Consider the following 25,845-nt stretch of genomic DNA (forward strand, 5'->3'; position numbering starts at 1 on the left):
TCATCTAGCTGGACGTGGCTGCCTTCTCGCCGTCCGCCCCAGCGTCTGCCTCGTCACCTGCTTCCACCTGTATTGATAAAGAGACGGGACACGTTAGTGAGATACAACCAAATGCATCACCCAAAGCATTGCGGGTACTGTAGTACATCATACAACACTGACGGTCTGATCAGGAGGATGTATTTTTACAGAATGTTAAGATATAAATGTTTTGTGTAGGACAGGTACAGATGTAGGATCTTCATTTTATTACTCTTTTGTTGCTGAGAATTTTCCTGCACTGCAGGAAATGCAACCTTGTAGTGTATTTGAGTTTTAAAAAGGCTTCTAAAGTTTGTAATTTCCACTTTATTCTCCTTCTATCTGCAACATTTAGAGCGTTCCACGTCCCTGAACACACCCCTGATATGTTTCACAGAGCGTTATGGGTACTGTAGTTCACTACCTGTCCGAACTGCAGCAGTTTGAACACAGTGGTCTTGACATCCATCAGGGTCTCCTTAACCCCCTTCGCCAGGATGTAGCCCTGGCTGTCAGCTTCGGGGTTCTCCGGGTCCACGCCCTCCAGAGACGTCTGCAGGTACCGCAGGCTCACCAACACTGATATCTGTGGAGATGACGTTACAGGGGTCAAGGTTCAACTCAAAGCCAAGGTTACAAAATGTATATCTAAAGCCACCTTATCACAGGGGTAGAGGTTGATGGTAACAAAATCACCAATGAAAACTACTGTCACCACATTACAGGCCCCAAAAAATTCTCTCTGTGTTTGTGCATATGTATACCTGCAGGGAGATGACCGACAGAATCCCAGGGCCGATGGTGTTCATGAGGCCCATGTAATAGTCGACCAGCGCCTGTCTGCAGCCGCGGTTGTACAGGTTCAGCTCCTCACTCTGGTGCTCATAGTTGTAGTGAGCAGCGTTGTCAGTCAGGTGGTTCTGGAGGCAGGGCCGAGGGGAGCCGGGGTTACAGCAGCTGAAGGGGACTCCATCCATCAGGTAACGACCGTCCACGTTGCTACGCACACGACTGGAGAGGAGAGGTTAACGGTTTGATTGAGCGTTTCCCTTGTACATTTTTACCTTACATAAATGACACTGGCTTTATTGATGGATGACACATTTATGAGATGGAGCTTGGAGACATGGTGTATGGAAATCACGTGAGTCATCATCACCTCAGATAAGGCAAACAACTATGGTTTGTGGGCTTAACTTCACCTCTCCTCTCCACCCAAACTCTCTCTCACTCCTCCTCCCCCCTCTCTCCCCCTTCCATCCCTCTCTCTCCCCCCTCCATCCCCCTTTCTCTCCCTCCATCCCCCTCTGTCCCCCCTCCATGCTCCCCCCTCTCCCCTCCTCTCCCCTCCATCCCCCCTCTCGCACACTCCCTCTCCTCCTCCCACGTCCCCCCCTCTGTCCCCCCTCTCCCCCTCCCCCTTACTCCCTCTCCTCCCCCTTCCCCCCCTCTGTCCCCTCCATCCACCCCCCCTCTCCCCCTTACTCCCTCTCCTCCTCCCCCCTCTGTCCCCCTCCATCACACTCCCTCTCCTCCACCCCTTCTGTCCCCCCTCTCCTTACTCCCTCTCCTCCCCCCTCCATCCCCCTCACTCCTTATCCTCCCCCTTCCATCCCTCTCCCCCCTCCATCCCCCTTTCTCTCCCTCCATCCCCCTCTCTCCCCATTCCATCCGACCCCTCCATTCCCCTCTCCCCCTCATCCCCCTCCATCCCCCTCTCTCCCCCTTCATCCCCCTCTCTCCTCCTTCCATCCCCCTACATCCCACCCCTCCACCCCCCTCCATCCCACCCCTCCATCCCCCTCTCTACCCCTTCCGTCCCACTCTCTCCCCCCTCCATTCCACCCCCTCTCTCCCTCCTCCATCTCTCACTCTTTGACTTCTTTAGAGGTGAAGTCCAGGTATCTGTTGCTGATCCACTGCACCTCGAACCAGTCCCTGTAGTTGGTGTTGCCGCAGCAACGCAGTTCCATTTGCAGCCTGTCGATGGTCTCCTTCTGGAAGCAGCGGCCCGGGACGTCCGTGTCCCGGTAGAACCGGATACCGTTCCTCAGGCCCACCTGGGATTGGACAGAGATGATGTCATAAAAAGACCAGGAAGTACTCATGGGAGCCAAGGCTTGTTCTCAGTTAATCTTTCCTGGATTCCTCAGTTCTTATGTCCTTGCCTTCTTCTCAAAACGAGTTGGAGAGGGGTGGGGGGACCTTGACCTTTTCCTCCAATACGGTTGTGGCGCAGGTGAGGAGATAGGATGCGAGGAATCACAGACAGACTAACTGAGATAGGACCCAAGTGTTGTCATTATGTTATTCAGCATTTACTGTCTCATCCTTCTTCATCCCAGAGGCCCTTACCTTGAGTGACTCCTCGAGGTGTCCCTGCAGGGCATAGCTGAGCACCACAGCAGACAGCAACCAGACACACACCATCCAGGCCAGGCCATACCAGGGCAGCAGGAAGGGCTTCCAGGGGGGGAACCGGGCAGAGTCCAGGGAGTCCTGACACACCCGCCCAGCAAACAGGTTGATCCCCATGGTTACCAAGCCCACCAGCATCAAGATGTTGGGCACCACGTGGATCTCTGTGTTATCCATCACCTGGAGGGTCAAAGGTCAAACCTAGGGTCACCTTACTATACCAGTTATAACAAAGGCAATATACTAGTTATAACGCAGTAATAAACTACATCTAAACAATCTATCTATGTTACATTACAGAGCTAAGCACCAGAAGATATGTTCTGCCATGTACCATTCCATGATGATGATTCCATTTATGTACGTTCATATAAGGCAATATGAGTCGTAGTCAGCACCCTACATAACTACTTCTAGTGCTCCACTATATCCACTTCAGTACTATGACACTGTAGGTAAAGTGCAATCAACTACATCATTTGTCTGTTTTTTCTGTTGTATTGGTGTTATTGAGTTCAGGAATGTTGTTGTTCTTTTTCAGTAACATTCATGTAACATGTAACAACTTGTCAGATCCAGAAAATCAATGAGCGTTGAAGCTAGGCGTTTGTCACCAGCGGATGTACCGAAAAACAATGTTTCCTTTTTTGAAAGGCCCCAGATTGAAGCCACCCATAGTCAATGGTTCATTGGAGATATACTGTACCGGTGCACCCGACATATCTGAGTGATAGGTTACGGCTTCCAAAATGTCACAAGTGTGAAGCTTCGACCAACCCCTCTCCCTCCCTCCCACTCCATACATACAATCAATACATAGCATGAGTCATGAACACAGCCACATACATACACACAACTACACACCAATACACCACCCTTCCCCACACACACACAGCCACACACCAATATGCCCCCCTTCCCCCCCACACACCAATACACCCCCCCTTCCCCACACATACACACAAAGCTTGTCCGGATTTAAGCCAACTGCATAATGACAGCCCAGTGTGAATGAAGCTTTGATAGGTGAAGGTGTGTCAGACAGACGCCACACTAAGAGACACAACACAGTGGAACCAGCCAGGATAGACCACAGAAACAGTAGTGACACAGACAGTTGTGTGTGTGTGGTGTGTGAGCATGACACGTGTGTGTGCCATGTGAAATACAACAGGTGTTGTATGTGTGTGTGTGTGTGTGTGTGTGTGTGTGATAGTTCCAGCCAGTACCTCTGCCCTGCGGAGCAGCTCGGTCTTGAGGTACACTCCCAGGGAGAAGGTGAAGGCCCCAGCCAGCACGGCCAGCCAGGACAGCAGCCACAGACCCTGGGCCAGACGCACACGCCTCTGCAGAGGGAACTGCAGCTTCAGCAGCACCATGGCTGGTGCTCACAACAAACAACACAGCACACAGAGAGAAAGCGAGAGGATAGAGAAAAGGACAGAGGGAGGAGATGTTGAGATAATCAAGTAGAGAGAGATAGCAGTGAAGGATGAGGAAAGAATATTGGTAGGTTCAAAGAAGGAAAGTTCTGGGCAAAAAAATAAGGTGGACTACTGCGATTCATAGGAGTAGGTTATGCGAAGGTTGTTGTATTAGACAGACAGGTATGGCTTGGCCTTTCCAGGGTGCGTTGGTGAGTTATCAGGTTGATCTCCTGTAAGTTGTTCCTGTGGGCCGAGATAAGAAGGGAGACCTGTCTGATGTTGAAGGACAGGTTCAGGTTGGGACGATAATCCAAAACTTTCACGTAGAAAGGAAAATATTAGGAATCTCCGTAGTAATCCAATTGAAGTTGTGAGACAAAAACTGAAGCCCAAGAAAATAATGAATCTAATAGATATTTGATAATCCACGTTTTTTTTTTACAGCAAAACTATAATCCTTCAAATCATCAGGTTATGGTTGCACCACGACAGTGACTCTTCGATTCACACAATAACTGACGATGACAACCCCAGTTTGTTTTGGATGGAACCCTTCTGGTGTGGTCTGTGAGTGGTCAAGGTGCATCCTTAAATTCCTGCTGTGGCCATGGTGGAGGACACGAACTGGCCAATGTCGATTGTACAGTATGGATATGGTAATCCCCCATCATAGTCCTTGGGATCCTATTAGGAGAGGAGCACCAATAGGAAAGCAGGCCAGTGTCTGATCAGCAAACGTGTTCTGGGCCTACAGGTTGGATTTGACGGTTATGACGGGTAGACTCACAGAGAGTTGAGACAGAGGACTGGGGGGAGGGGGGGCAGAGCTATAGTTTATACAGGTAGATAGGGAGAGATGGATAAAGCTTACAGGCCGAGGGACTGGGGGAGAGGGATATACAGACACTGAACAAAATTATAAACACAACATGTAAAGTGTTTCATGAGCTGAAGGAAAAAAATCCCTGATATGTTCCATATGCACAAAAGGCTTATTTCTCTCAAATGTTGTGCTGAGGAGTATTTCTGTCTATAATAAAGCCCTTTTGTAGGGAAAAAATCATTCTGATTTGCTGGGCCTGGCTCCCCAGTGGGTGTGGCTGCACCTCTGCTCAGTCATGTGAATGCCATAGATTAGGGCCTAATGAATTTCTTTAAATTGACTAATTTCCTTAAATGACCTGTAATTTAGTAAACTCTTTGAAATTGTTGTATGTTGCGTTTATATTTTTGTTCAGCATAGGTTAGAATAGGAGAGAGAGTGATGGCTTAACACCGGAAGTGGGTAATGTTCGGTAAAGACAAATCAAGAAATCTTGTCAGACATCTTTAGAATCAGTCCTTTTATTGATCTACAACATGAAATGTATTTTGGGGGGATGACAGCAACTTTATACAGTTTTAGCTAAGAGAGTTTATTAGGATGTACAGCATAGCATTCATAAGTAGGGCCCTGTGTTTTGGACAATCATGTCATATGACCTGGATTTGAACCTTTATTTAAAGCATTTTCATCAAACTGTCCACTTTTCTTTTTATGTCAGATGGTCCAGCACCATCCTCAGACAAGTACTTTCATTGTTGGTGTAATTAATATCTCTGGATAAGGCTTAAAAGAAAGGTTCAAATCTAGGTCCTGTGACATGATAGCCCAAAACACAGTGGGTAGCAGCTGGATTGATGTTTTTCAGGTAAGAAGGTTACTTCAATGGCTTACTGGAGCTTACAAAATAGCAGTCATTGTTATAAAATAGAAAATTCTACTCACTGTCTAGACATGAACCAAAAACTCTTTCAATTCTGCATCACTTCATAAGGGAAAGAAGGAACTGTACCACATTGTAAACTTTAATTAATAATTATATTCTGTGAGTATGCAAATTCATTGTTTAAGTCTAATACTTTCTTTACCACTGCACAACAAGATATTTGGGAAGGAAACAGAATGTAATATTTACAATGCTATCACTGAAATGTATAGTGACATTTAGTGAGTCAAATAAATGCAGAACTACAGGCCTGAAACCATCACAAACAAACCATCACAAAGAAACCGTCACAATTTGAACAATCCTAGCCTATGCGAGATTAGGTTACAATTACAGAAGTTCATAGGTTCCTTTCACTCCGCCCCCCTCTCGTCAGTTCTGCCCCTCCCCCCCACCTCCACTCGCATCCTCTGGGTGCGTCAGCTGGTGCAGGAAGTCATCTAAAACCCTCTGGGTCGTCAGATAGGACACATCAACAACAGCACCCTGCTTACTCTCAGCTGCTCTCCCTGCCTCTGCCACACACCCCTTGACAGCAGGCACAAGGTAACCCTCCCCCGCTGCACCCCCTGTACCCAGCTCCACCAGAGGGTATGGGTCGGGAGGGGTGTCAGTGTGAGGTTGGTAGTTGGAAGGCCGGGGCTGTCTTGCTGCTTGGCTGGCAGCTAGTTTCTTATAGATAGCCATACTGATGTCAGCGACGGAGAAAGGGGGACTCATCGAGCTAGAATCCTCATTTCCTGTCTGACCTATCACCCCAAACCCCTCCTCCTGCTTCCAGGGCATAAAAGCAGTGACATTTTGTGGACCTGCCTCAAACTCCCTCAGTCCTACGCTTGACCAATCAGACGGCTTCTGCTCCAGTTTTGGAGCCGGTGAGTCGATGTCGCCCGTAGATTGGCCGGTTTTCAAGGCGTTCTTCAGGAACTGCTTGACAGCGTCTCCAGAGTCAAAGTGCTTCTCTAGGAGCTCCTTGATCAGACAGGGAACCTGGAGGACAGCACAGACATCCTCTCAGTTCATACAGTACAACAGACACAGAGAAACCAGTAGAGGAGTTACAAGAAATGATCATGTAGCTGAACACGAGTTGAGGAGATTATGGATACAGTGTTTTATATTAGGCCACTATCAACTTTACAAAGAAAGTGTGGGTATTGTGCAGTAGATGGTGCTGTGCTCACATTGATGTTCTCCAGAGAGGCGATGGTGGCGTTGGCCTGCTCCAGCTCTGTGCTGAGATGGGCGATACGCTGCACCATATACTTCCTCTCAGAGCTAAGGCTCTCAGTCTGCAGGGATAGAGGAGAGTACATGACTCAACATGTTCACTACAGATGGTATAACAGTAGTACTAATTGTGCTCTCAGTCTTCAACGACTGAACAGAGGACATCAGTCAACACAACACTGTTTGTCGTAGAGGTGACAGAGCAGGAGAAGGATATTCAGAACTATGTCTCTCTCTCTCATGGACTCGGGAGAGGCAAAGGTCAAGAGCCATGCGTCCTCCGAAACACAACCCAACCAAGCCACAATGCCCACTTAACCCATAAGCCAGCCGCACCAATGTGTCGTAGAAAACACCGTACACCTTGCGACCGTGTCAGCGCACACTGCGCCCGTGCGCGATGGAACAAGGACATCCCTGCCGGCCAAACCCTCCCCTTGTGCGGGTCTCCCGGTCGCAGTCGGCAGCGACAGATCCTGGACTCGAACCCAGAATCTCTAGTGGCACAGCTAGCACTGCGATGCAGTGTCTTAGACCACTGCACCACTCGGGAGGCCACTCTCTCGCTCTCTTTTGACTCTCCATCTTTCATGTTTGACCTGATTCTTACCGCTGAGTGCAGTTTCTCTCCCAGAAGGCTGTTGGTGTGCTGGGTACCTGTGTGTGTGTCCTGGAGCCTGCAGCAGAGAGAGACAGCATCATAAGCAGGGATCATCATAAGCAGGGCTATGAATTCTGGGCCTATGTTGTATGCCCGTCCTCCTATAGCTCCTCCAATGCCAGCCTCCACTGCCGTCACCATATTATCATGAGCCCTGACCTCTTGAACTTCTCCTTCATGTGGCTAAGCTCCTCCCTGGCCCTGGCTAGCTCCGCCTCCAGGCTCTCGATGCAGACCACTGTTTGCATCAGGTTCTGCTGCAGCTCAGCATTCTCCTCCTGCAGTGTCCTATTTACACACAGGAGGATCATGGGAGATGGAGGTTTATTTTTAAAATGCAGTCACATTTCCTGAGGAGGCCATTTTAGCACATTAGATGCAGCTCGTGTCAGCTTCTAGAGATTTCACATAGCCTAGGTAATCCAGACTGAACACTGTGTGTTGTACCACTGTTACACACATTTTTCATACAGCTTATCTGACCATGTTCTTCATCCATCTTTACTGATGGAGGTGATGAGAGAGCTCTGGAAGCCATTAGTGGAATCCATATCCAGTGACATTTCACAAACAAAAGCATGCTCTTTAGAGTGCATCGATAAACAGAGAGGAGAGGAAGAGAAGAAGGAAAAAATCACACTCACTGGAGTTCGCCAATGTCACCCGTCAAGGCCTATGGAGAGACAGCAAAAGAGAAGATTAAAGATAACTCTCAATGATTTTCTAATTTAATAACTTTTAATACAGTTCTATTAGTTGTATTAGTAATGTTATTATCAACAACAAAAAAATCTTTGATTATTATTTGACTCATTACTATACACATCATTCACTTTGGATATTGTTACTATAAGCTTTGACAATGTACAGTGCAGTTTCTTCACTTGCTAATAAAGTTTCATAAACTCAATTGAATGTTTTTTGGACAGAGATGAAAACGACAGAGAGAATGATAGGGACATAACAGGGCCAAAGGGATTGTTTATTGAACTTGAGTTCATACGCTCCAAGAAAAGCTATGGATTGTGTGTCAGATATGGATCAGTGACGTTAATAGAGCCAGAGCCACAGCAGGGTTACTCTGGCCCTCTCTGTGCTAGCTGGCCCTCTCTGTGCTGGCCCTCTCTGTGCTAGCTGGCCCTCTCTGTGCTAACTGGCCCTCTCTGTGCTAGCTGGCCCCCTCTGTGCTAGCTGGGCCTCTCTGTGCTATCTGGCCCTCTCTGTGCTAGCTGGCCCTCTCTGTGCTACCTGGCCCTCTCTGTGCTAGCTGGCCCTCTCTGTGCTACCTGGCCCTCTCTGTGCTAGCTGGCCCTCTCTGTGCTAGCTGGCCCTCTCTGTGCTAACTGGCCCTCTCTGTGCTAGCTGGCCCCCTCTGTGCTAGCTGGCCCTCTCTGTGCTAGCTGGCCCTCTCTGTGCTAACTGGCCCTCTCTGTGCTAGCTGGCCCTCTCTGTGCTAACTGAACCCCTCTGTGCTAGCTGGCCCTCTCTGTGCTAACTGAAACTCTCTGTGCTAGCTGGCCCTCTCTGTGCTAGCTGGTCCTTTCTGTGCTAGCTGGCCCTCTCTGTGCTAGCTGGCCCTCTCTGTGCTAACTGAACCTCTCTGTGCTAGCTGCCCCTCTCTGTGCTAGCTGGTCCTCTCTGTGCTAGCTGGCCCTCTCTGTGCTAGCTGGCCCTCTCTGTGCTAGCTGGCCCTCTCTGTGCTAGCTGGTCCCTCTGTGCTAGCGGGCCCTCTCTGTGCTAGCTGGCCCTCTCTGTGCTAGCTGGCCCTCTCTGTGCTAACTGGCCCTCTCTGTGCTAGCGGGCCTTCTCTGTGCTAGCGGGCCCTCTCTGTGCTAGCTGGCCCTCTCTGTGCTAACTGGCCCTCTGTGCTAGCGGGCCCTCTCTGTGCTAGCGGGCCCTCTCTGTGCTAACTGGCCCTCTCTGTGCTAGCTGGCCCTCTCTGTGCTAACTAGCCCTCTCTGTGCTAGCTGGCCCTCTCTGTGCTAGCTGGCCCTCTCTGTGCTAACTGGCCCTCTCTGTGCTAGCGGGGCCTCTCTGTGCTAACTGGCCCTCTCTGTGCTAGCTGGCCCTCTCTGTGCTAGCGGGCCCTCTCTGTGCTAGCTGGCCCTCTCTGTGCTAGCGGGGCCTCTCTGTGCTAACTGGCCCTCTCTGTGCTAGCTGGCCCTCTCTGTGCTAGCTGGCCCTCTCTGTGCTAGCGGGGCCTCTCTGTGCTAACTGGCCCTCTCTGTGCTACCTGGCCCTCTCTGTGCTAGCTGGCCCTCTCTGTGCTAACTGGCCCTCTCTGTGCTAGCTGGCCCTCTCTGTGCTAGCTGGCCCTCTCTGTGCTAGCGGGGCCTCTCTGTGCTAACTGGCCCTCTCTGTGCTAGCTGGCCCTTTCGCGTTGGGTAGCGTGTTATTCCAAATGCAACACAATGCTTATAAAGGTTACTCGTTACTTAATATGGTTCAGTGTGGACAAGCGTCACAGACAGAGGATGACGCTTGAGTTCTCCTTATATAACTGCTACTTTGTGGTTTAGAACACCAACTGACACTCCCTGTCTGGTTTGAATCACTTTGAGAACTTTACAGCACATTGGTACAAATCCTACTTGGGTATCACAACGACATCAATGCATGATTTACCTAACTCCACAGTTAGGACCTACTATCTATAGTATGTATTTCGACTCTTTGACACCATCGGCATACAGATGTAGGATCTTAATTTGATCACTCTTTTGTTGCTGAGAATTTTCCTGCAGAGCAGGAAATACAAACGTGTAGTGTATTTAAGTTTTAAAAAGGCTTCTAAAGTTAGACATTTTCACTTTGAAATTTCAGACTTGATTTGCCCTAATGAAAAATGTATCAACCCCTACAAAAATGTCCATTAATTATAATCTACATAAGACATTTCCATTTACTGCAGGATTATTTTCCTACTGTAGCAAACTTCCACAAATTAAGATCCTACATCTGTAGTTGACATCAGTTATTTCTCACCCTATATGAAGTAGGACACCAGCGGTAGGTTGACTGGCTGTGGCGGTCGCTCTGCTCGGAGTTGGGGCTGGCCGTGTCTTGTTCTCTGTTCCGGGACGAGTCCGACTTGCTGGAGGGAGACTCCGACTCTGGCCCTTGTACTAGAGGAGGGGAATGTGTGTGGATCGGGGCGTGGTGGGGTAGCTGGGGCTGCTGGGTGTGTGGAGATGAAGGTGGGCTATGGCTGGGCCTGTGGCTCTGGTCAAGGTGTTTGTAGCTCCGGTGTTTGTGATGGCTGGGCTCAGGGCTGGAGCTGACAGTGCCATCTGTAAGAAGCGGGCCATACCGCCCATGCCTATTACCGACAGGACCCTGGAAGTCAGGCAGGGAAGCTGGTTGGTCTTCATAGCCAGCTGGTGGGTGGGGCGGGTAGGGTTGGCCGGAGTGGAGGGTTGGGGGGCTGCCTAGACGAGGACTGTGGTTCTTGCTTTCATACCCAAACTTTGAAGGGAGAGATATAATACGTGACCGTGCGTCAGAGTCATTCCTCAGTTTCCTAGGCAGGGCCTGCGGTTTAGTAGCCGGCTCCCTCTCTTCCCCCTGCCCATCTCCCTGCTTTTTCGAGGGAAGCTGGGGCTGACTTTTCGGTTGAGATTTGGGGGATGCTGGGGCTTTGGCTGGACACGGTCCTACGGTCTCGACAGGGACCCCCAGAGTATTGAGACGAGCGGGACTGATGACCTGTTTAGTGATCTCATCCAGGAATGCAGAGAACTGTATCTTCCCCTTCACCATGCTCTGCCTGGCTGCATCCTTCAGAGCCTCCACATCCTGCTTCCCCTTGGGCCCTGCCGCCTTGCCTGCCACCCGGGGGGACAGCACCTCCATGGACTTGGCCTTGCGGATGTCCTGTGGAGCCTCCTTGTTTTTCAGGATGCCTTTACTGGGGAGCTGGATAAAGGACACCGCCCTCTTCGGCCCAGCCAAGACCTCTTCACTGAAGGCCAGGCTCCGGCCCAGGCTGGCTGTCTTGTAGAGGGATCCGTGCTTCAGGTGTGGGGGTGTCCGTACTTTCCCTCTGTCAGTTCCTGTGTTCTGCAGCAGCCCCTCTTCACTGCGGCTGTGGCCCCGGTTTAGCTCGGAGTAGCTGGGCTCGCGTCCTCCCCTTCCCTGGGCCCGAGGATGGGTCCCAGGACTGCCTCCTCCGTGAATTTGCCCCTGTTTGACGGTGGCGTACACCTGCAGCTCGCTGTCGTCCTCACGGAGCTGTCGTCCTCCCGCAATGTTGGAGCAGGACATGGTATGCTGCGGCCGGCTGGCGTGCTTCATGGAGAACTTGTCGTCAATGCCGGCCTCAGAGAACCATTCGGTGGAAGAGTCGGAGGGGGAAGATGAGAGGGAGGAGGAAGATGCTCTGGAGAGGGTGACGGTAGTGTGGTGGTCCGACATCTCGTCGTCGTGATGAAGGTGCTGAGGATGGTGATGGTGGCGTCTAAGGGGTTGCTCCTGGTCATCTTGGAGATGGTTACCATGGGTATGGTGGTGACCGTGGCTTTCACTGCTGCGTCTATCATTGTCCCGTAACCTGCTGTAGCTGATATTGAGAGATTAAGTAGTAATGATGTATTCATTCAATAACCACACTCAATTATAGTCTTCATCAAATGTGCATTCCTCATTACTGTTTAAAAAAGGAAACTTTAATAAAAGGGAAACTCAATAGTGATCCAACCTGTGTGTCTCCCTTTCTTGATCCCGGTGCTGGTGGTGATGATCGGGGTTGTGATGGCGGTGCTTCCCTGGTTTCATCCCACCTGGAGAAGGACTATGAACAGGAGTGAAAAACTTCTCCATCATTTGTCTCTTCCCTGCAGGGAGGTCGTCGATGCCCTCCTGATGTCTCTCCTGTAAAACATAGTGTTGATCAGCTTCTGCTCTCTGTCTGGGGCTGCGGTCCCTGTCCCTATCCCTGTGCCCGTCTGATGGTGACCTCTTGGGTCTAACTGCTCCCTGTCTGTCAGCCTCAGAGATCATAGCTCCAGAAGATGAACAACCATCACTCTGTCAGCTGGTTACCAGTGTTACTTATGTTCTGTATGAATGAGAAATGAATACGAAATCCTTCAAGATATGTGCACCACTAATGCCTAAATGTCCAAAAAGGGTTTAAAAGAAAATCTGAAATGTTTCCAATTATCTAACCCAACGCTGTTTCTGCTGAAAGGGAAAGTAATTATCTCAATGAAGTATCCAGCTGTTAAGTTATTCTGGACAGTTTATCAGCCTCTCATCTTGTTGCTATCCCTCTGTCTCCCTCACCCTCCAACTCTAGAATAGCTGCGTGACAGTGGAAGAAATATGCCACATCCCTGACCCAACATCAGTCAAACTGCATCGAATCCTGATGTAATGGTGTTTCATCGAACCAATTGAAAGCGCGAGACAGACAATTGTCCTTGTGAATGCAGAACAGGATCGAACCGACACAGCTGGAACAAGAACATTAGTGCAGTTCATTTAGCCCATTGCTCTGGATTATTGATATAAATTTGGGGTTACCCTTGGCCTCTGGCGGCGCACTTACAGGCCTATTATCATTGATGATTATGGATTATATGTAGGCCTTGTACCCCAGTTTCACTACAGTCAGTCTGAGAGTAAGGTAGGGCTTGTCAAACATGAAACACATGCAGCCTAGGGGCCATTTTGTAGCCTGCCATCTGGTTGAATGTGGGCCCAGACTTGTACCCCCAACTCCAGCTGCCTAATAGAAGTGAATTCACATGTAATGCTGTTGAGGCCGACACTATACGATGACAATAGGCTACTGTAAATAGAGGCATGTAAATCAACTTTTTGTTTGCCAAAGTGTGGCACTACAGACCATTATGTTTACAAAATGGCCCCCCAAATTACTTTGACAATCTTGATGTCAGACCTATCAATTTAAAACTCACGCATCATCAATGACCATTCAATGCAAATTTGCCGTAACAATTGTTTGTTTGTGTGACTCACACCCATGCCTAACAGGGACTAGTCATTATCTATATGCAAATAAGGTGGAAACTGAAACAGCTTATTTACCACATTTGTTTACTAAACAGAGCCTAAACAAAAGCTTTAAAAATAAAAAAATATCCTGTTTAAACCCCCACCAGACAAGACATGATTACATTGAATCTTTTGAGTTCATGATGAGATGCTTAAACTAGCAACATCCAGAGGACAGAAATCCACTCCCTACTCTCCCCGATCAATAGATTAGTTGCCTAAGAGAGCAGGCTGCCCAGTCCTCTAAAAATGAAAACACAATGACTGATAGTGTTTTTCGCCTGGAGCGACTGATAGATAGTGTCATTAAAAATGTACATGTTCAGACACAACCCAGTCTGTTGTATTGTATTGTGTGTGTGTGTGTGTGTGTGTGTGTGTGTGTGTGTGTGTGTGTGTGTGTGTGTGTGTGTGTGTGTGTGTGTGTGTGTGTGTGTGTGTGTGTGTGTGTGTGTGTGTGTGTGTGTGTGTGTGTGTGTGTGTGTGTGTGTGCGTGCGTGAAGAACTCTTTTTGTATTTGGGTGTACTAGACGGTGTGATGTATGTCTTGTTCGACATGTGCTATTATAGGCTAGGCCGTTGTTCTTTTCTATGTAGGCTACACTCTTAGCAAAAAAGGTTCCCAAAAGGATTCTTTGGCTGTCCCCATAGGAGAAGAGAAGCCTTTTTGGTTCCAGGTAGAACTCTTTTTGATTCCATGTACAGTGCCTTCAGAAAGTATTCATACCCCTTGACTTACTCCACATATTGTTGTGTTACAGTCTGAATTCAAAATGGATTAAATAGATTTTTCAATACCCCATAATGACAAAGTGAACACTTGTTTTTAGAAATGTTTGCAAATGTATTGAAAATTAAATACAGAAGTACAGATACATAAGTATTCACACCCCTGAGTCAATACACGTTAGAATCACCTTTGGCAGCGATCACAGCTGTGAGTCTTTCTGGGTAAATCTCCAAGAGCTTTGCACATCTGGATTGTACAATATTTGCACAATACAATTTTTTTTTATTCTTTAAGCTCTGTCAAGTTGGTTGTTGATCAGTGCTAGACAGCCATTTAAGCTGATTTAAGTCAAAACTGTAACTAGGTCACTCAGGAACATTCAATGTTGTCTTGGTAAGAAACTCCAGTGTATATTTGGCCTTGTGTTTTATGTTATTGTCCTGCTGAAAGGTGAATTTGTCTCCCAGTGTCTGTTGGTAAGCAGACTAACCCAATTTTCCTCTAGGATTTTGCCTGTGTTAAGTTCTATTCCGTTTCTTCTTATCTCCCCCCAAAAAACCTAGTCCTTGCCGATGACAAGTATACCCATAACATGATGCAGCCACCACAATGCTTGAGAATATGAAGAGTGGTACTCAGTGATGTGTTGTGTTGGATTTGCTCCAAACATAATGCTTTGTATTCCGGACATAAAGTGAATTTCTTGCCACATTTTTTGCAGTTTTACTTTAGTGCCTTATTGCAAACAGGATGCATGTTTTGGAATATTTTATTCTGTACAGGCTTCCTTCTTTTCACTCTGTCATTTAGGTTAGTATTGTGTAGTAACTACAATATTGTTGATCCATCCTCAATTTTCTCCTATCATAGCCATTAAACTCTGTAACTGTAACTGGCCTCATGGTGAAATCCCTGAGTGGTTTCCTACCTCTCTGGCAATTGAGTTAGGAAGGATGCCTGTATCTTTGTAGTGACTGGGTGTATTGATACACCATCCAAAGTGTACTTACACTGAACACAAATATATAAAATATGCACAAAAAGGATATTTCTCTCAAATTTTGTGGACAACTTTGTTTACATCCCTGTTAATTAGCATTTCTCATTTGCCAAGATAATCCATCTACCTGACAGAATGATTACACAGATTAAACAGAATAATAATTACACAGGTGCACCTTGTGCTAGAGACAATTAATGGCCACTCTAAAGTTCAGTTTTGCCACACAACACAATGCCACAGATGTCTCAAGTTTTGAGGGAGCGTGCAATTGGCATGCTGTTGTTTTAGAGAATTTGGCAGTACATCCAACCGGCCTCACAACCGCAGACCACGTGTATGGCATTGTGTGGGCAGCTTAACTAGGTATTTCCTTGCAGCACTCGACCACACCACTGGACAATAATCAAGATAAGACAAAACTAGAGCCTGCAGGACTTGCTTTTTGGATCTGTTGGGTCAAAAAAGCAGAGCATCTCTTTAGTATGGAGAGACCTCTCCCCATCTTTACAACCATTGAATCTATATGTTCTCGACCATGACAGTTTACAATCTAAGGTAACACCAAGTAATTTAGTCTCCTCAACTTGTTCAACAGCCACACCATTCATTACCAGATTCAGCTGAGGTCTAGAACTTAGGGAATGAGTGTTACCAAATATCATGCTCTTATTTTTAGAGATGTTCAGGACCAGTTTATAACTGGCCACCCATTCCAAAACAGACTGTAACTCTTTGTTAATGGTTTCAGTGACTTCATTGGCTGTGGTTGCTGATGCGTATATGGTTGAATCATCAGCATACATGGACACACATGCTTTGTTTAATGCCAGTGGCAGGTCATTGGTAAAAATAGAAATTAGTAAAGGACCTAGAGAGCTGCCCTGCGGTACACCATGCTTTACATTTGACATTAGAAAAGCTTCCATTAAAGAAAACCCTCTGCGTTCTATTAGATAGATAGCTCTGAATCAACGATTTGGCAGAGGTTGAAAAGCCATAACACGTTTTGTCAACAACAAGTTATGGTCAATAATATCAAACAGCTGCACTGAAATGTAATAGTACAGCTCCCACAATCTTCTTATTATCAATTTCTTTCAACCAATCATCAGACATTCGTGTCAATGCAGTAGATGTTGTATGCCCTTCTCTATAAGCATGCTGAAAATATGTTGTTCATTTGTTTACAGAGAAATAACATTGTATTTGGTCAAACACAATTTTTTCGAACAGTTTGCTAAGAGCTGGCAGCCAACTAACCGGGCTGCTGTTAGAACCAGTAAACGCTGCATTACCACTCTTGGGTAGATAAAGATATGACAGGTAGGATTGGCTATAGAGTTAGCTACCATCCTTAGTAGCTTTCCATCTTAGTTGTCAATGCAATGAGGTTTGTCATTATTGATTGATAACAATATTTTTTCCACCTCTCCCACACAAACTTTACAAAATTCAAACTTGCAATGCTTTTCTTTTTTATGCATGAGTACAATGGCTCGCTGTTTGTTGTTGGAATTTCCTGCGTAAGTTTGCCCACTAATTGGCAACATAAAATGATTTTGTGATGACTACGCCATCTGATTTGATGAAAGATGGAGTTGAATTTCATTTCTGCCCATAACTTCATTTAAAGTATTCCAAAGTTTTTTTCCATCATTCTTTGTATCATTGATCTCGGCTTCATAATACAGTTTCTTCTTCTTTTTGTTGAGTTTAGTCACATCATTTCTCAATTTGCAGTAGGTCAGCCAGTCAGATGCACAGCCAGACTTATTGCCACTCCTTTTACCCCATCTCTTTCAACAATACCATTTTTCAATTCCTCATCAAACCATGGAGCCTTAACAGTTCTAACAGTCAGTTTCTTAACAGGTGCATGTTTATCAATAATTGGAAGAAGCAATTTCATAAATTCATCAAGTGCAGCATCTGGATGCTACTTATTAATCCCATCAGACCAACAAATATTTGTAACATAATCCACATAAGAGTCATACAAAATATTTTGTATGATCTCTTATACACTATTTTAGGACCAGTTTTCAGAATCCCCAATAACTTCACCATGCTCAAAGGGATATTCAATGTCTGTTTTTTTTGTTGTTTTTTTACTCATCTACTAATATGTGCCCTTCTTTGCGAGGCATTGGAAAATCTCCCTGATCTTTGTGGTTGAATCTGTGTTTGAAATTCACTGCTCGACTGAGGGACATTACAAATAATCGTATGTGTGGGGAACAGAGATGAAATGTGGAAAAAGTCAAGGGGTGTGAATACTTTCTGAAGGCACTGTAGAAACATCTTGTGGAAAGGGTTCTACATGGAACTCAAAAAGGTTCTACCTGGAACCAAAAATGATTCTCCCTTGGGGACACCCGAAAAACCCTTTGAGGTTCTAGACAGCACCTTTTATTCTAAGACTGTACTCTCCTTCATCAACCTGCTAGACTGGTCTGGGCTTGTCCCTTATGATTTCATTGTAATGTATTTTAAAAAATGTAACTTGGCAAGCCAGTTAAGAACAAATTCTTATTTACAATGACGGCCTACACAGGCCAAACCCAGATGACCATGGGCCAATGGTGTGCCGCCCTATGGGACTCCCAATCACGGCCGGTTGTGATACAGCCTGGAATTCAACCAGGGTGTCTCTAGTGACACCTCAAGCACTGAAATGCAGTGCCTTAGACCGTTGCGCCACTTGGGAGCCCTATGTCAGTGTGATGGAGACAGCCTACTCAGATCCAATAATAGGCTTTGGGGCCTCCTGCATTGCTTTTAGAGATGATTAATTCCTAGTTTGATCGCCATCACGACATCTAACTAGCGAGTGATGCAGGAATTCTGTGAAGTAGCTTTGTGCCATCTGGTGGTGAAGGCAAACTCATTCCTATGCCCTCCAGAGTCCAGTCTGTACTTTTCCATACAGATTCACAATCACATACTGAGACTTTTGTTCGATTCTCAAGATTCTTTTGTAGAATCTTCTAGATATGAGAGGCAAAAAATGTCCTTGGTGAGCTGATATTGATAATTGGGTGTCTAAAAAGACAGATTGACCTAGATAATTCAAACATTTACCCCCCCAATTATTCCATCATCTTGTTGTGCCAAGATATCTAATGGAAAAGCTCATTATAAAACACAAACAAACCTGCTGGTGAATAGATAGGGGTTTGGTTGCTGATGTAGGCTAAATGACATTTCTTTTACAGCATATAGACCGTACAGGTTTGTTATGGGCTACTGTAGCCATCTTGAGTTTTTTTCTGATGATGTTATATTTGGAATGCCCATGATGAGTCATTTTACAGCTCCTCCACTTATTTTTGTTAAAGTAAAAGGAAACTGGTTTGCTCTCCCACAGTTATCAACTAGCTCTTCTACAAATGTCTAGTTGTTACATTGTTTAAAAAACGGGTGAGATTTATTGGTTGGTAGGCTACATAATGTTCGACATTAAGTAAATTCAAATTCAGCAATGCAGTATAAGGGAAGTAGACCCGGTAGAATGAACCAGTGAATTCCAGTTTAATCCGGGTTGTATGGACTGTTCACATCTTGCTCTGTATTTATCCGAGCACCAAATGCGGTGACGTCAGCTGTTGTTATTCGAAAAGTATGTCGAATGACTCCCTTTTACAACAGCAGCCGTTGTAACCCGCGAAATGAGAACACGTCATAATACATAATGGCAATATTTACAGTACTGTATTATGATTTGCAAGTTTGACGCTGTTGTTAACAAATGTACATAGATAGGTTGGTTCATGAGTGAGATGAAAGCAATGCAAGTAAGTACAATTTGATAGACTCCCACATTTACCAAAACTCTTTTTTTATGACCAATAAGTAGGTTTGTACGCTTGTGTTTCACGGTGAAGTAAAAAAAAGTGTAAGTAAAAGTACGCAGCCATTTTATAAATGCGCGACAAATGTGGCCCTATTTCATGAATCACTAGGTCGGAGGTATTCTCATTGTGACGTTAGCCGCATCACAAGTCGTGTATAAATACCACCCGCAACCCCCTTCCAACTCAAACTCTTTATTGATGCGGTTTTATTGTGCTTTGTTGGCTGACGGTTCGTTTTCGGCAAGATGTAGCTTTCCTGAATCTTTTATTAGGTTACTTTAATTTTAGTGGTGACGAATGATAGCTAAGACTAATATGTAACAGGTCTCGTGTGAAGAGTGTAGTATGGAAGTTTAAATTGATCAGATAAAGTAGCTATCTAACGTTACCGCTAGCTTGTCTTTCGACGCCTACATTATTTGTTGCCTCATAGCTTTTTTGCGATTGTTGCTTTTACTTGAGTACTGAATTACTTACGATTCGTATGCAATAACATTAACAGTATAGCTGTAAGAAACGATCAAGCTGACGTGTCCGTCTCAAAAGATGAACGCCACAACGAGGTTATCGTTAGGTGCCAGGGTATTGTTGTCCTCGTCAGTTACGTAGTTAAACACAGAAGAATGCTTATTTTTCTACGCTAAGTAACAGCGAAAAAGTCACATTTGTTAACTACGGTACCTAGCCAAGAAGGCTTCTTTTCCAAACAAAATGAGCGTGTTGTGGCGCAGTTGTAGGCCTGATTAAAAAAATCGCGACGTGTGAAGATATAGTGGAGAAATGGCTGCCCGGGTGATTCAGTGCTGGTGCAGCTATCTGAAGTCAATTTTTTTGAAGATCATGAAAGAATCAGGTTGTATAAGTGTCATTGAAAGAACCAAGTTACAAGACCAGAACTTTATGAAAGGAGTGAAGCCATTCGAATAGCCAGCTAAATATTTGAATAGAAGTTGAGCGTAGGTCCCACTTATCCGAGACAGTATAGCTATTTCAATGCGGATAGTAATTTGTTAACTTAAAATGACGACTAGCTTACAAGAGAAGAATTTTGAACCCTTGGGAATGGGCAGTAAAATATACCATTTACAAGACGAGCATCTTCTGAAGAAATGAGAATGGCCAGCTAAATATTTGATCAAGTTAAGCGTAGGTCCCTTATATCGGAGGCAGTTTATATACTTCAATGCGTTAGAAGTGTTGCTTTTAATTGGTTGCGCATCAGGAAATGCAATTTATAGTGGAAAAGGAACCAAGGTACAAGACTAACCTTTTCAAAAGTTTACGCTCTGATTATAGCCAGCAAAAAATGGCTTAGGTTTTATGTAAACTGAGTAAGTGCTGGTAGTTTGTCTCGTATCAGTATAGGCAACATGTGAAATAACCAAGTTACTGATCTTGAACCATATGAGAAGTTGTGAAGCCTCTTGAATAGCCTATTGGATTTTGGGCTGCAGTTGCCTTTTGATCATTTGAGTTATTTTTTATTTTTTTAACCTGAAGCGAAGTACAATATGTGCTTAAGATGGGAAACCTTATTTCAATAGCAAACTAAATATTGGAAGATAATTTAACCAACAGTGCCTGTTAGTCATTTAAGCTGCTTCAAGAAGTAAAAATGTTTTGAGCCTAAAACGAACAAGATGTGATGCCGATTACATTTCCAAGTACAGCAGTTGCTTTGCTAGCACTAGCGGTAGTTCAAGGAGTTGCAGGCTCGTGACGTTGCTTTGTCACGCTTTGATTAACTTTTTCTAAACACAATTGGCTCTAGTTGGCGAAGAAAAGAAGATTTCTGTAGAAGAATGGACTGAGTTTGTTTTTTGAAGGGGTGGGGGGGGCACTTAGCTAGTAGGCAGTTTGTGATCAGACGAGGAAGGACGACTTCAGGATCAGGCAAGAACCAGGCAGAGGGAAACTGGGAGGACCAGCGGGGAGCCAGGTGGATTGCGGGAGGAGCAGATGGGACCCAGTTGAGCGAGCGGCACGCAGCAGAGTTCATCAGAGGGAGCGAGCCAGATGGCAGGGTAGCGATCATCCCAGAGTGAGCTGAGAGCGGAGCAGTCCCAGGTCGAGCGTTGCCCTAAAGCAGCCAGTGGGTCCCAGCAGCAATGAGGCAGACGAGAAAGGGTCAACTAGCTTCGCAAGTGACAATAAAAGTGTTTGTATGATGGGTAGCGGTATACAGTAATGTTTAACTAGGCCAAAAATCTTTGCAATTAGTCAATATTAAATCTGTCAACACATTTGCTCGCGAAGTTTTCTTCCTCTTTCAGGTAATGGTAAAGTGTTAATTTTCCTGGTTGCGGCCCCTACCTGTGTGATGTCTGCTGTGATGAGTCCCCCTTGGCCTACTTGGTAGAGTGCACTGGCGAGAGGACTGTCTTAAAGGATTTCACCCTCCTGCAGCGCAGATGTAGTACCCCCGCTGGGCGGAGGAGTTTCTTCTTCATTGAGTTCAATAGGTCTACCCCCCTGAGAAGTGGTCTACATGGCAGTGTTGAGAGTCGAAATTCTTCTGTACGTTCGTGCTGCTTTGGTGCTGAGCAGCTACATCTGCTGGTTAAAGTGAGCAGTGAGTTTAAATGCATGAGATGATCATGTGGGGAGTAACTATTCCCTTCAATAAATATTGATATCAAATTTCTATTTGCCTTTGTAATGGTAACAAAGGGATTATCCCTGCATTTAATTTGTAGTATTGGTCAAACTGTGGTGCATTTGTGGATGGTGGGGGGGAGACTTTTTCCGAGTTCTTCTTTTCACAGGCTCGCACCTTAAAGCAAACCTGACCATCCAAGGGAGTCCCTCTTTAGTACAGCCCACCACATTAATCAAAACGGTTGAGCACGTCCCCTAACAGATAATTCTAAGGATGGATCAAGGGAAACCTCTGGTGTTAAAGTCACGTAGGAAGGTATTTTGTGCTGGTTTTCTGTAGTGAAGTTAATCATTTGCATATACTGTTTTTCTTCCAATATTTTGTAGGGATACACACTTGGGTTCTGGGAGGGTTGTGGGGGTGTTAATCAAATATTTTCCTAGAATTTTTTTCACACAGCTTCGTGTAAAGCAGCATTTTAAAGATCCAAATGGCTAGCGTTGAGGTTTGAGGAGCAAGGAGTCAACCTGGTGGTCCACGTCTTTCGGGTTTCCTTTTGCCTTGTGGTGTGGATATTCCTTGGTGTCTACAATGGTGTAGCAGGAGGCGGGCCACATTTTGGGATGTGAACTTGCGTTGTTCTCCCAGGGAGTGTGGTAACCCTTAACTTTTAGGCTGATGCATTTTATATCCTGGAGTTGAAATTTGCATTTGGGGTTTCTGGGTTCAGGGGAGGGCTTAACTGTGACTCTTCCAGATTATGACCCACCCCTCAATGAAAGAAACTGGAGGTCTACATCTCCCCCGTCTTAAGGAGAACAGCTGATGCCTTGAGGCCAGTGGTATTTAACTGTTTCTTGTGGAAAGTTATTGACTTGGTGTTAGTGAATTTGTGTATTTTAATTGTATTTTAGCAACTGTTAATACAATTTTGATAGTGGGTTGATTACTGTCTGGGTTTGTATGGGTGGGAATGGTGGAAGTCTTGTTTTCCCTTTTGCGTTTTCCAGTGTGCTGTGTCCTACGCTTTCAATACTGAAGATCAACAGGAACGCCCCTAACTCATTGTATGTAGAGGTTTACTATTGCTTCAAAACACCTCATTAGGTCTCAAGTAAGGTCCCGTACAAATGTTTTCACATTTTATATTTCATTAATATGACATTTGGCAACTTCCCTTAATTGCACTCCTTTGCAAATTAGTTAAATGTTTTGTATTGATGCAACTGAACTCTGTCAAGGAATCATAATTGGTAATAAATGCATAGCTTGTTGTGATTGAAGACAGTTTTGGTATGCATTTGTTATTCTGGGCGACTCTTGTGTGGGGGCTTTTCTTGTGCTTTTTCAGGTATGACTTTGTGTGGGGGCTTTTCTTGTGCTTTTTCAGGTATGACTTTGTGTGGGGGCTTTTCTTGTGCTTTTTCAGGTATGACTTAGCTTGGTGCTTTTAGATCACGGAAGTGACCTGGGCTTGATGGCAGCTCTTACAAGGTGGAAAGTGACGGTTTCAGATAAGTTCAATCCAGCTTGTATCTTGTCCAAAAGTGGGAAAATTCATGACATGGCACCTGGTTGTCTGAATGGGCCCTATTGCGCCTCAGTTGATTGGTCTTCAATAGAGAAGCATCTACTTAGCAATACAACAACTCCGCCACTACTTGTGGTATGTAGAAGTTGCACTGCTGTGCTTTCACTGAGTGCAAATCTCTTTGGAGACGTCAACTCAAACTGTTATGCTAATTATATGAAGCATATTTTGTCTACGGGTAACAAATGTCAGTGCTATGAGGGTGGGGATATGGCTGTTTGTTTTTGATCTTTCAGAATTACAAAAGCCCAAACGACGACTGCCATCTACCCATGACATGACCACAGGAATCGCCCCTCCTTTGAACTCCTCTACACAGGCAGGACAGTTTGGACACCTTCATTACATTAGACCATTTCTAGTTTGCTTATGGCTCTCCTCAGCTACCAGCACTTGTGCAACTGTGCAAGGAGCAAGCAGTCTTGTATCGTAGTAGACTTTCAGTCCTCTTCAACTGTATAGCATATTTGGTTTTCCTTTGTAGCTGTCATGCAACTGACAGCGTTCCCAAATTAAGGTAGCTGAGGAACACTGCGCAACTGTGCAGCTGTAATTTGGGCTGTGCAGTGCAATTGTTTTGCTTTGGATTGGTAGTTGAGGGTTGGGAGGGGAATTCTGTACTTTTTCTCTACAGAAATCTGAGTGCGTCTTGGTGAAGCACGAATGAAGTCTTCTGACCTGGCGCACGTAGTAAGGTGTTGGTGTACCTTTTCAGTCTTCATTTCAAATCAAACTCCAGACCCCTGCCATGTTTTAGTTTGGTTCAATGGACATCTTGAACTGGCTTTCTGTTAACCTATCGTTAATAACCATCGTCATGCTTTTACTGGCATATGCCCTTTTTCTTTGGTTCAGAGCCCTACTGCTTTGCATCTTTAAAGTTGAGTAAAACGTCATGTATGTTATGTGAATACTGTGGTGGTTTGTGTAGAAACCTCTTTGTTTCAGATCATTATCTGTCACTGTCCGCTGACTGCGCCTCCATCTGAATGTAACGCCGTCGCAGGACACTCGTCAAATGAATGTGTCCCCTGAATGAAGTACCTACCATCTACCCCCTCTGCGCTTGAGCCTTGTCAACCCCCCCCCCACTCGATGGTCTTCAGTCTCCTCCCTCTGTGCTGTCTGTGCTCCTTTCCTTTCCCCGTTTTGGTTTCTCAGGTGACAATTTCTCATCCGACGTAAAATTGTCATGAATTGGCATCTTATCTGCCTCTAACTGCGTGATGGAACACTGAGAACCCAGTCACTTTCAGATCAAGAGCCACAAGCTTGTCTTGCTGAAAATTGAACATCACTTCAGTTTCTTGGTTACTAAGTTAAGTCATTTTGGTTCCCTTTTGATTTTGAACACACCATGGCTATGTTTTAACACAACCTTTTGACTCTGCATGCATATCAGCTCTGCATAACAGCAACATAACTTTCATATAGTTAATGTGTAAAATAGGCACATTCCAGTAGATGTTGGGAGGGTGGGTGCAACACTTTCTTCCTTCCTTTCAGATATCTCTTGAGTGAACTTGTCGTTACTGAGTGCTTGCAGCTGCAGGGAGTCACGGGAAGTGTCTTGGTTTGATCCAGTTCTAGGAAGTTGAGAGCATCAGTGTAGAGAAACCGGTTGGTTGTGGTTTGTACAGTTTCTGTCAGTCAAAGTAAATGACAGCTTAAAATATTTTCATTTTCAGGGATCTGTTTTGTGTGGGGGGGGGTGGAGGTAATTGTTCCTCTTGTCTTTACAGCTTCAAATCTAACAGCTCAATCGCAAGTTTTACTGACCTCTGAATCTGGACCAATGTCGGTGATAAGATCTACACTTATGTTGTGAATTTGTCTTACTGGTATCATGGATGACATGTAGTAATGATGTGGAATTGCTCTTATGGCATGAAGTGTCTTTCTGGGGTTTGCTGGGGATGGGGAAACCAGTTGTCTTTTCCTCTAGTTTCAGGCTTGCGATGATGCTAAAGTCCTCAGGTTCGTGTAGAGCAGCAGGTGCAAGGGTTTTTCTTTTCCTGGGTTAACAAACCCTATGGTTTGTTCTTCCAGGTTTTGCTTTTTGTCCTTGCGCAAAAAAAGCAAAAGACTCCGGTGGTGGCACTCCTGATAGTCCTCAGGACGGGGTTCAATTCCCTGCGGTGTCTTTGCTTTTCTCAACCTGCTGCTTAGTTGGGTAAGCTAGTTAAAATGGGAACCTAGGTAGTTAAAATAAGTTCTAGGGTCATATTGTGATTTTAAGTCATTCAACTATTGCGTTTTTAAAATATTGAGTTGCCATAGTTATTGAGTGTTTAGTATGCGCCCCTTGTGGAAACTTTCCATCCATAAAATTCTCAATTGCAACCAAATATGAACTGTTCCAACAATGTTTCTACTTAGGCTTGTTTGCCAACCCATAAATGTCAGAAAGAAGAAACTGGTTTCTACTGGAATTTATTTTGTTTAGTCTATTGGTTATGAGACATCATGACTTGCAGTTCAAGAGATGAGTTTGATTTACTATTTTATGAATAAAATCTATGAA

At 45.3% G+C, this 25,845-nt stretch overlaps 2 protein-coding genes and 1 long non-coding RNA gene across 3 annotated transcripts; 1 reads left to right on the forward strand and 2 right to left on the reverse strand.

Annotated features, from left to right (window-relative positions):
• Positions 1 to 4: 4 nt before the first annotated feature.
• Positions 5 to 3,818, reverse strand: LOC139572655 (RDS/peripherin-like protein xRDS35). The gene is made up of 6 exons (XM_071395333.1): positions 3,669 to 3,818; positions 2,377 to 2,619; positions 1,894 to 2,081; positions 786 to 1,032; positions 446 to 607; positions 5 to 67 (listed from the first exon to the last, which is right to left on the reverse strand). The coding sequence occupies exons 1-6, from the start codon at positions 3,816 to 3,818 to the stop codon at positions 5 to 7; spliced, it is 1,053 nt and encodes a 350-aa protein (XP_071251434.1).
• Positions 3,819 to 5,195: 1,377 nt separating this feature from the next.
• Positions 5,196 to 19,240, reverse strand: LOC139574593 (serine/arginine repetitive matrix protein 1). Its single transcript, XM_071399323.1, has 7 exons — positions 12,223 to 19,240; positions 10,512 to 12,084; positions 8,171 to 8,199; positions 7,686 to 7,814; positions 7,476 to 7,542; positions 6,820 to 6,927; positions 5,196 to 6,625 (listed from the first exon to the last, which is right to left on the reverse strand). Exons 1-7 carry the CDS (start codon positions 12,522 to 12,524, stop codon positions 6,008 to 6,010), a joined length of 2,826 nt encoding a protein of 941 aa, XP_071255424.1. The 5' UTR covers positions 12,525 to 19,240; the 3' UTR covers positions 5,196 to 6,007.
• Positions 19,241 to 22,988: 3,748 nt separating this feature from the next.
• Positions 22,989 to 25,845, forward strand: LOC139574594 (uncharacterized). The gene is made up of 2 exons (XR_011674799.1): positions 22,989 to 23,081; positions 23,121 to 25,845. It is a non-coding gene; the product is annotated as an uncharacterized lncRNA (long non-coding RNA).

This window comes from Salvelinus alpinus, chromosome 4, assembly GCF_045679555.1.
Source record: "Salvelinus alpinus chromosome 4, SLU_Salpinus.1, whole genome shotgun sequence".
In the NCBI taxonomy this organism is placed as follows: Eukaryota; Metazoa; Chordata; class Actinopteri; order Salmoniformes; family Salmonidae; genus Salvelinus; species Salvelinus alpinus.

Bases quoted from the DNA above. Each gene is read 5' to 3' on its own strand.
- LOC139574593 (XM_071399323.1), bottom strand. From the start codon at position 12,524: ATGATCTCTGAGGCTGACAGACAGGGAGCAGTTAGACCCAAGAGGTCA. The intron at 7,815-8,170 runs GTGAGTGTGATT...GTGTGTAAATAG, and splicing joins GGTGACATTGGCGAACTCCA to GACACTGCAGGAGGAGAATG. The intron at 6,626-6,819 runs GTGAGCACAGCA...GCTGTCCTCCAG, and splicing joins CCTCTCTGGAGAACATCAAT to GTTCCCTGTCTGATCAAGGA.
- LOC139572655 (XM_071395333.1), bottom strand. From the start codon at position 3,818: ATGGTGCTGCTGAAGCTGCAGTTCCCTCTGCAGAGGCGTGTGCGTCTG. The intron at 2,082-2,376 runs GTAAGGGCCTCT...GTCCAATCCCAG, and splicing joins ACCTCGAGGAGTCACTCAAG to GTGGGCCTGAGGAACGGTAT. The intron at 1,033-1,893 runs GTGAGAGATGGA...TCTCCTCTCCAG, and splicing joins ACCTCTAAAGAAGTCAAAGA to TCGTGTGCGTAGCAACGTGG.